Source organism: Euphorbia lathyris, chromosome 6 (assembly GCF_963576675.1).
Source record: "Euphorbia lathyris chromosome 6, ddEupLath1.1, whole genome shotgun sequence".
NCBI classification, from domain to species: Eukaryota; Viridiplantae; Streptophyta; class Magnoliopsida; order Malpighiales; family Euphorbiaceae; genus Euphorbia; species Euphorbia lathyris.
In genome coordinates, this window is record NC_088915.1 from 40193984 (window position 1) to 40204045 (window position 10062).

A 10062-nucleotide genomic window follows, 5' to 3' on the forward strand; every position below is an offset into this window, starting at 1 on the left:
AATGTTTGTCTCAAGGTGAAGACGAATAATTCACGAACCAACGCAGGCTTCTGAGCTGGAGAGATAGGGTGTCGTAGAGAGGAATGTGTTTTATGTCGATTAACCTTGATTAAGGTTAGATGGCTATCTATTTATAGTTTAGGTTTAGTTTATAAAACTCTAATCTTAGTTCTTCATCTTTTTAGATGTGCTTGACCCGTTTCACTTACGAGTGGATAAATATTCAACTCATAACCAGAATAATCCTAACAAATCCATTATAATACTAGTGATTGTTTGTTTATGATTGATTGGTTCAATTGAAATTTGATTTGTAAACTAGACAGAGTTCCTTTCTATCAAATGAATTTATTAAGAAGAGTTTAATGTCATTTTGCTTTGGAGTTAAAACATCAGCAATGTGAGCTTGGCTCTAATTGCTTAAAGCAAAATTTAACGTGAATTCCTACTAGTGGACCTTAATTGGGATGGGAGGGAGGAGGGACTACAACCTCTGAAAACAAATCATCAATGTGGAAGAAATAGACAAATAAAGCAGCAATATATGTGGTGAGGCTTGAAAATTCTTCACCACATAAAAATTCACTGGAAGGATATGGTAATCAATGATCAGCCAGCTCCGAAGCATCGGCCAGTCCTTGCAGCATTCTCAAAATATCACAAGTGTCTTCCAAGTAGTACTTGGCCTTGCTCGGTTTTTGACCAACTGTACATGGAAATACTTCAGCAACTGGAGAAAGAGAAGGACCTGATCTTGCAGTCATTATCACCTCGAACATGTCTTCATCCGATCGGTCATCCCCAACGCAGACAACGAAATCCGGAAGCATTTGCTTCTCTTGCATTATTTCCAGCAGTCGTTCCGCCACTAGACCTTTGTTCACTCCCTGTTCAAGTACCAAAGTTATTCATTGCAAGTTTTGAACACTCATTTTGATATTATTCTATATTTCAATTGATGCACCAGGACCTCATAGAATCACTCTATTACAAGATACAAATCCTAAAACCAAGTCAATCTCAGCCTTCTGTTAGTGACTTTCCTATTTGATAGCTAATGCTGGTAACTGGACTACCTACCAACCTATTTCAACTAATATGTTCCCTTCTATCTTTTGATTATCAGAACATTGCAACGAAGATAAAACATCAAGTACTAACCTGCGGTTTAATTTCTACAATGTTCGGGTCACTCTTGACAGAAACTGGCTCATTTGCAAGAACACTTTCTAGATGGTCTAGCAGCTCCTTAGCCTGACACGATCCGAAATCTGGATCTGCGTACTGGTAATTCCATTCTAGAGCACTTTCTTTGGTCTCAATATAGGAACCATCAGTTGTTTCCGTGTAAAGCTTCATTACTGGCTCCGCAATCTGTTTCCAATCAAAATCTGGCATGGATACACAAGTTTCCCAGTCTGCACCACGATTCAGCCTGCACCAAATAGATCAAAGTCGATTTCTAGAATCACCTCATCGGCTAATACTTGTACGAATCTAGAATATCCAAGTTGAACAAAAAAAAAAAGGAATGTACCTCACAAAATAACCATGTTCTGCAGCAATCCCGAGCTTTTCACAAGAAGAAAACCATTCAGAAAGTGTTTCCCTTCCCTTCCCACTGACGACGAAAATGACATTCTTAGGATCTCTACACAAATTGTTCAAGATTGCAATAGCCTCTGGATTATGAGTTGTACTTATTGAACCTGGAAGCATCATAGTACTGTCATAATCCAAAAGTATCGCTCGATTCTTGGCCCTTTTATATGCTGAAACAATATGTTCAACTGAAAGTCTCCGGAAATTTGGATCCACAGAAATTACACGAAAACCTAAACCAAATCCAATTCCCCAGCACCTCCTCCTCACATGATCCTGGCAAGCCCTTTCAAGATCCTGCAGAAAGCTACGAGCCCAATACGCAACATCATGTGTACTTACATATCTATGGTGCTTTTCATGTCGCATTTGCTTTTCCGGCTCAGGGACTCTTAAAGCATAATCCATAGCATCCGCCACAGCATCTATGTTCCACGGATTTACTCGAATAGCCCCACTCAATGATGGGGAGCATCCAATAAACTCCGAAACCACCAGCATGCTTTTTTTCGGGGGCAATGGGTGTAGCCCCATTGTCTGGTCCAACTTGTCATTTCCTTGCCTACATATAACATACTCGTACGGAATGAGATTCATCCCATCCCTTACTGCCGTAACAAGACAACATTCTGCAATAACGTAATATGCAATGCGCTCATATAAGTGGAGCGGGTGGTCAATCAAAACCACCGGATCATATCCCGATCTTCCAAATTTCTCATTGATTCTCCTCACCATGACTTTGGTTTCAGCTTGAACCTCCTGCACGTCCTTTCCACGTCCTCTTGCCGGATTTGCTATTTGAACCAAAACTACTTCACCTCTCTTATCCGGATGTTGTATGAGCAATTGTTCCATGGCCATAAGTTTCAAGCTTAGTCCCTTAAATATGTCCATGTCATCAACACCAAGGATAACGGTTTGCCCCCTAAAACGATCACATAGCTCCGCAACCTTGGATTCTGTCTCTGGAAGATTCAGCACAGACTGAAGCTGGCCAATGTGAATTCCGACAGGAAGAATTTTTATGCTGACATTCCGACCATAATATTCGAGCCCTATGTAGCCTCTTTTAGACTCATACGAAAGACCAAGCATTCTACTACAACAAGAAAGGAAATGCCTAGCATAATCAAAAGTATGAAAGCCTATAAGGTCAGCATTAAGAAGTGCTCTCAGAAGTTCATCCCTAACAGGAAGTGTTCGATATATTTCAGACGATGGAAATGGACTATGAAGGAAGAAACCAAGCTTCACCCTATTAAACCTCTTCCTCAAAAATGTTGGTAAAACCATCAAATGGTAGTCATGAACCCACACAAAATCATCATCAGGGTTGATTACTTCCATTACTTTGTCCGCAAATATCTTATTCACCGAAACATAAGCCTGCCAAAGGGACCTATTGAACCTTCCACCTAGATCCGGTGATAGCGGGAGCATGTAATGAAATAAAGGCCACAAGTGTTGCTTACAAAAACCATGGTAGAATTTACTAAAAAGTTCAGGAGGGATGAAAGCTGGTACGCATTTGAAAGTTTCGAGCAATGTTTGGGCTACATCATCTTGCTCAGTGGGATCAACCTCTTCTTTAAGACAACCAACATAGACAACTTCAACATCCTCACCAAGTCCATCTTTGAGTTGTAGGAGAAGTGAATCCTCATCCCAGCTAAAATGCCACTTCCATTTCCCCTCACTATCTAGGCTTCGATTAGCCCGAAGAGGAAGCTGATTCCCGACAATGATCATTCGCTCTTGTGGGATAGAAGAGGGAGCATCAGAGCCAGCACTGTTGCTGTTTTCATCATCCAACTCAGACAACACTCCAGCAACAGTAGCTACTCTAGGAAGTCTCTTCCTCTCACGACCAAAAGTTGGAACCTCGCCAGAAGCAAGATCTAAGAGGTTTGAATATGACCTTGAAACCATTATCACAACAAGCAATGATCTTCTGGTCTACTAAACCTTTATATAATGCTTGTTTTATCCAAATATTCAGAAAGAGTCCTACAAAAATTCATAATAAGAGAGAATCAGGACCCAAGACCATACAATTTAGTTTTGAGTGATGATTATTAACAACACTCAAAAATTCAAAATTCAACATATACCTAAAAGACTCAGTTTAAGAGCTGAAGGAAAACCCAGAAAAAAGGTACTTAAATGAAGAGTGATATTACTGATCAGATCAAAGCCATAGAGGGAAATTACCTCCAATCCCTAAAAAAAAAAAAAAAAAAAAGCCAAAATTCTACTTAATATTAATACAGCAAGAAGATTAATGAAAATAGCTCGAAATGCATATGGGTATGAAGATACAAATTTTGAAGCAAGGAAAAACAGAAAAAAAATTTACCTTTTTGAATTGGAGATGAGCAGATAAAGTAAGAAAGAAAGATTCTTCCTTTAGAAAAGGTTTTGCTTTGGTTGAATGGTAAAGGTGTTTTGGGTATTAGAATAGAAATGGGTTGGTTATCTTTGATTTGAAGAAGGCAATGGCGTTTTGATTCTCTGGTCGCAGAAAAATTGGTCACTCTGTCATTGTAAGTGATAGTGAGTGATGACATAAGAAACAGAGAACACACACACCTCAACTTCTTTTTTAACCATTTAAATTAGAGACTCACTCTTCTGACATGATAATATGCAATTAAGAGCGTGATGCTCACTTACCAAAGTTTTACTTAAAGGGAACAGAGTGGTTGAGACGCGCATACTGTTGGAGTTGGAGAAACTGAAACCTTTGCAGCTACAAGTTTTGTCTATATTTGTGCTTTCAGTTTCACCCACAACCATGGCCGTTGTTTTTCTTTTTGTTTCTAGACCAATATGTTATGGGCTCTGCTCTTTCTTGTCTATATTACCTCTTGCGTTTTATAACTCCGCTACAAGGAATAACATCTCTATTGAGACATACAAAGCAAAAAAGATCTTATCATCTCATCCGGACACTTTCATGTTCAAGTTATATATTTATTGTAATTGTTTACTGATTCCATCTCAAACTCAGCCTAACTCAGATATAGAGATTAGCTGTCTTCACTGAATCATTTTCAAACATAAACTATATTCATATCGTGAGATTTAAAATGTTACAAAAACGGTCAAGAATAATAATGACTTTAAAAAAAGTGATGATTTATCAATTTTGGTAAAAAAATCAAATTATCTTTTAAAAAATTCAAACAATAACGAATGGATAATCTTCTCTCCAAACATAAAACTCAATTCACCATCTCCTATACACGGCCGGCCCTGGACCTAGATTATTGGGGCGCAGGCCCATGGCCCATAAATTCTAGGGGTCCAAAAATAATAATTTTAGTTCAGTATGTTTAAAAAAAATATATAATTATAAAAAATAAGATAATAACCTACTTGATTACGCCGACTCTTCCCTTCCTTCGCTTCTCATTCGCGTCTGCTCTTCAAAGCCTTCTTCGCGTCGTCTTCTCTTTTTTCCTTCTTTTTTCTGTTTTGCTGCTGCTAGGAATCCTGACTTCCGTTTGCTTGTTCCTCTCCTTCTGTTTTGTGATTGCCGTCTGACTTCCGTTTGCGGCTTGCGGTCTTCCGATTGCGTTTTCTCCATCTGCTGGTTTGCTGCGATTTGTTTCTCTAGAAAGTAAAAGTGAATTAATAAAATTGCATAATGATTTTGCTGCTTTGTTTTGTTGTTCTATGATTTTGGTGCTTTAATTTGATTTGATTTGATTTGTGTTTTTAGATATGTTTGATATTTTAGATAAATTTGATTTTTAGATAAATTTGATTTGTTTTTTTTTTCATGATTTTGTTGTTCTATAAAAATTTTGCTGCTTTGATTTATGTTTAAGTTTGATTTGATTTGATTTTTTCTATAATTTTGCTACTTTGATTTTGCATAATTTTGCTGCTTTAATTGTTTAGATAAATTTGATGTTTTTGATAAATTTAATGTTACTGATATTGTTTCTATTTATTTGATATTTTTGATAAATTTGATGTTACTGATGTTACTGATATTGTTTAAATATATTTGATGTTTTTGATAAACTTGATGTTACTGATGTTACTCTTGATAAATTTGATGTTATTGATATTGTTTATTTTATGTTACTGATATTTTTTTTTTAATTATTTGCATACTTTATTTTGTAGGCAATTAAAGATGATATTCAATGGTTGGAAAAGAGTTAGAAAATGAAGAATATCAACATAGAGACCGTTCTTTAGTTGTTTAGAACAATTTTAATTTTGTTTAGCATATTTTGAGAGTTGGTAGGAGGTGCCAACCTAGTTGGGATGTCCACCAATCTCTATTTCAACTTCTAAAGAAATTTTACTTTTAGAATTTTGGTATTAAAGGGGTCCAATTTTATTTTCTCGCCCCGGACCTACAAAAGGTCAGGAACGGTCTTGCTCCTATATAAGGCATCAAACCATAAAACAAAAACAAAATCATACTTTTATTCTTCTCTCTCTTCTCAAAAATGGGTTAACAGTTTTGAAAATCATCCATATTATATATATCCAAAACTAAAAGCATAGAATTAATAACTAAAAAAAAACTGCTACTTAACTAGTTCAACCCAAATAGATTATTACAAACACATAAACTTATAAACGTAGAGTAAGATCAAGGTTTAGTGGTTCACTCTTCAGATCACCAACAAACAACGGAGAATCCGCGTCAAGCTGAGTAAAAGAAACACAAGAAGCGGAACTAAAAAACTAATGAGTAGTGTGGATTGGTTCCAACCAGCACTAGTGATCGAGAAACATCGCACTAGACATCGGTTCCATTGATAGATTCTGGTGAGCGGCGGCTCTTTCGCGCTTGTGATCGTTTTGGTGGTCGTCGAGAGCTTGGCAGGTGTAGAACTTTCGGGGACAGTAAAGACATAGGAAGAGACGAGAAGAGGAATTGGAAGACATTGAGTTGAGTTTTATGTCTCGAAGAAGATGGGTGCATTCATTATTAGTATTTTTTACTATCTTTGCTAATGGCTTGAACCTCAAGGTAGCCGTTTGCAAACTTTTAAACTATATTGTCTATGTTTGAAAATGACGCAAACCACAAGTTTTATTTTTTGTACTTTTCCCTAAATTTAAAGTTCAATCACTTTAAATTCCAAGTGAACATGATATATAATTGAAATCAAAGCTTAATACATGATCAACTCCCTGAACTTGTCCGTAATAGTAGATTGGCTCCCTAAACTTTGTAACTGTCTCACCAGCTCATTCAACTTTATTATTTCGTATCACCAACTCTCTCAAGTTGTTCATAAAAGTAGATTAGCTCCTTAAACTTTATAAGTGTTTTACCAACTCCCAAAACTTGCTTATTCCGTAACAACTAAATACAAAAACCTATTAAACCTGAATTCTAAAAATACACCTTCATCTATTCGAGAGATAATTTTTTCTCTTCTCATGCCTTTCAACCTATTATAAGAGTTAGTGTTGCAGATTTGAAAGATCGAATGGATGGAGATTGAGAGTTATTATTATGGTTTTTGTATTTATTTGTTACCGAATAAGTAAGTTTAAGGAGTTGACGAGACACTTATAAAGTTCATGAAGCTAATCTACTTTTATGGACAAGTTTAGGGAGTTGGTGATATGGAATAATCAAATTCAAGGAGCTGGTGAGATACTTACAAAGTTCAGGGAGTCAATCTACTATTATGGACAAGTTCAATGAGCTAGTGATGTATTAGGCCTTAAATCAAATTTATATTAATTAACATATATAATCAGGTTTGAGTACCGGGTACTCAAAATATATACTTTTCCCTGTTCTTTTATGTCATGGATAATTTTTAATTCTTATTATTATCTCAGAGCTTTTTAAGATAGGGTTGTGCACCCACGAAATATGTAGGGAAAATTACAAAAATAAACCTTGTGGTTACACCTGTTTTCTAATAACACCCATGTAGTTTAAAAGTTTGCAAAATGGTACATTGAGGTTCATTCCGTTAGCAAACACATACCAAATTGACTAACAGTGTTAAAAGTCAAAGGGAAAAAAGTTAATTTAGTACTTATATTTATTTATTTTATAAATTAACCCTCCTTATTATCTAATTATCACAAATAAACCTCAAAATAAAAAATAAAAATCAAATATACCCTCTTCTCTATCTCTTTCTAATTTCTTATTTTTTCTTCTTTCTTTCTCTCTCTAAAACAAACCAAACCCTAAATAAACCCCACCTTACAACCTTTTCACCTGTATTGCATGCCCCCTTTCCTACATTTCCATCTCTATTAATAAGAAGCTCGTCATCTCAATCTTCCCCAGAAGAATGAATTACTTAGAGTTTTCTTGTTTTTCTTTGATTTTGTGTTGGTTTCTGATTCTGTGATTTTGATTTTGTGTTGGTTTCTGATTCTTTGATTTTGATTTTGTGTTTTAGGGATTTGATGATGAACGCTGTTGAATCCAATGCGAATATGTATAATAGCAGCAGCAACAACAACAACGCGCAAATCGGAATGGTGTATCGAGTAATGATTCCGGTGGAAAACCATACACAAACGTAGATGCAGACACTGATTCCGGGGTTATCTTATAATCATCATCTTCCTCCGCAGAGAAAATAGTCCAGAGAATTAATGAATCCGAATCTGAATCTGAATCCGAATCCGAATCATATACTTTCTTACCAGACTCAAAATCAAAATGAACAAGACTAGTACGGTTACGGCTACTTCTCCTTTCTCGTTTCTCGGCCATAATATATCTCTGTAGATCCACCAGCAACAATTGGACATCGACACTCTCGTTTCTCAACATGTAATTAATTAACCGAATCTGTTCATTTCTGTTAGTTTCTTCATCTCAATTTCTCGAAATTTTGGGTGATGAGTTACTGATTTTGTTAATTGATGTTAAAAATGGAGAAAGTGAGGATTGAATTAGAAGAGAGGAGGAAGAGGCAAGTGAGGAGAATAATCGAGACAATCGAGGAAGGAATGATAAAGAGATTAAGAGCAAAAGAGAGAGAAATTAATTACAATCCTAAATTATGATTCAAATTTTGGTTGCGAAAGAGAGATTTTAGAGAGAGAAATTAACAAAGAGTAGAGAGAGAAGAGAAGAAGAAAAATAAGAAATTAAAGTGAGATGGAAAAGAGAGTATATTTGATTTTTATTTTTTATTTTGGGGTTTGTTTGTGATAATTAGATTATAAGGAGGGTTAATTTATAAAATAAATAAATATAAGGACTAAATTAACTCTTTTCCCTTTGACTTTTAACACCGTTAGTCAATTTGATATGTGTTTGCTAACGGAATGAACCTCAAGGTATCATTTTGCAAACTTTTAAACCACATGAGTGTTGTTCGAAAACAGGTGTAACCACAAGGTTTATTTTTGTACTTTTCCCAAATATGTATGTATTGCAACCTTTACCTAAATTCCAATTATTTATTATTAGTGATTATTCTTATGAGGTATTTGATTAAATAAAATTATGGTAGGAAATCTTAGAGTATATAGTTAAATAAATATCGTATTAGTTACGTTATAAGTTTAATGGTATTGACACATCAGCAATACCATTTATATTGTATTTTTTGGTAAGTATATATAGCAGAACTATATTTCAAATTCCAATAAGATATTTTACTGCTCCTATGATGATTAAGTAGTCGAGGGACCCTTGATATTGTGTAGATTTAGCAGCACCGTAAAGCGTTCTTGGGAGGCGTCGTTGGGATCGGTCGGGGGCACTCCGATGCCTAAGTCAGTAAACTTCTTAAGAGAATAAACTGTAATGACAAAGCAAAACTAAGAAGAGTGTGTAAGTATACCTCTGTTGTCATATTACAAAGGTATTTATACAAGTTTGAGTGATAACTGTAATAACCTTCTCTTTAATGTCCCTTTAATGAAGAGTAATGCTCAATGTAGTTTAACTCCATCATCTAACCTCCGAGTTTTGGCAGGTTCTGAGCTACCATTAATGCTAGTTAAATGATAGTGAGTTACGCCGTATAATCCTCTGCTTCTTCTAGAGGGGGATTGCCATATGAGGCGAATCCCCTTTTTGCCCCTCTTGGGCGGATCTTTGTAAGTATCCCTGGCACAACACCGTATTTCCAACTAAGGCGGATCATAAGTCTTTACGAGACGACATCGTATTCCTGTTATGTACTATGTGGCGGATCGTAAGAAGGAATGCTCAAGACGACACCGTATCTTTATCTGTACGCCATATATCTTGGAGGCGGGCCTTTTCTCCCTTTGAGCCCTCTTCGCTAGGGAATATCTCCAACTTAGTCCTTCATGTTTCATGGCGGATGTTATCAGAAGCCTCCCCTAAACGGTCTTTTAAGTTCTTTAGGACTTCTCAGCTTCCTCGCATGTTATTAGCATTTATTGCACCTGATGGGCACCTTTATCTAGGCCAATGACGCTTTTACAGGTGGCAGTTCTCGACACGGATTTCGAAACTATTTAATC

The 10062-nt window shown here is 36.0% G+C and overlaps 1 protein-coding gene and 1 long non-coding RNA gene across 5 annotated transcripts; one reads left to right on the forward strand and one right to left on the reverse strand.

Moving 5' to 3' along the window:
* Positions 1-272: 272 nt before the first annotated feature.
* LOC136232647 (alpha,alpha-trehalose-phosphate synthase [UDP-forming] 5) lies at positions 273-4455 on the reverse strand. 4 transcript variants are annotated; one of them, XM_066021929.1, is made up of 6 exons: positions 4279-4455; positions 3962-4140; positions 3717-3825; positions 1538-3612; positions 1162-1435; positions 273-887 (listed from the first exon to the last, which is right to left on the reverse strand). In XM_066021929.1, the coding sequence occupies exons 4-6, from the start codon at positions 3532-3534 to the stop codon at positions 603-605; spliced, it is 2556 nt and encodes an 851-aa protein (XP_065878001.1). In that variant the 5' UTR covers positions 3535-3612; positions 3717-3825; positions 3962-4140; positions 4279-4455; the 3' UTR covers positions 273-602. The 4 variants fall into 4 exon arrangements, with proteins under 4 accessions (XP_065878001.1, XP_065877999.1, XP_065878002.1 ...); XM_066021927.1 differs by lacking the exon at positions 4279-4455 and having other exon boundaries at positions 3962-4245; XM_066021930.1 differs by lacking the exons at positions 3717-3825; positions 3962-4140.
* Positions 4456-4887: 432 nt separating this feature from the next.
* LOC136231953 (uncharacterized) lies at positions 4888-5968 on the forward strand. The gene is made up of 2 exons (XR_010690201.1): positions 4888-5227; positions 5743-5968. It is a non-coding gene; the product is annotated as an uncharacterized lncRNA (long non-coding RNA).
* Positions 5969-10062: the final 4094 nt, after the last annotated feature.

What these genes read in the sequence shown, in the direction of transcription:
- LOC136232647 (XM_066021930.1), bottom strand. Translation starts at nt 3,534, where the DNA reads ATGGTTTCAAGGTCATATTCAAACCTCTTAGATCTTGCTTCTGGCGAG. An exon ending in GAACATGGTTATTTTGTGAG is followed by an intron (nt 1,436 to 1,537) that starts GTACATTCCTTT and finishes TATTTGGTGCAG; the next exon opens with GCTGAATCGTGGTGCAGACT. An exon ending in TTGTAGAAATTAAACCGCAG is followed by an intron (nt 888 to 1,161) that starts GTTAGTACTTGA and finishes GTACTTGAACAG; the next exon opens with GGAGTGAACAAAGGTCTAGT.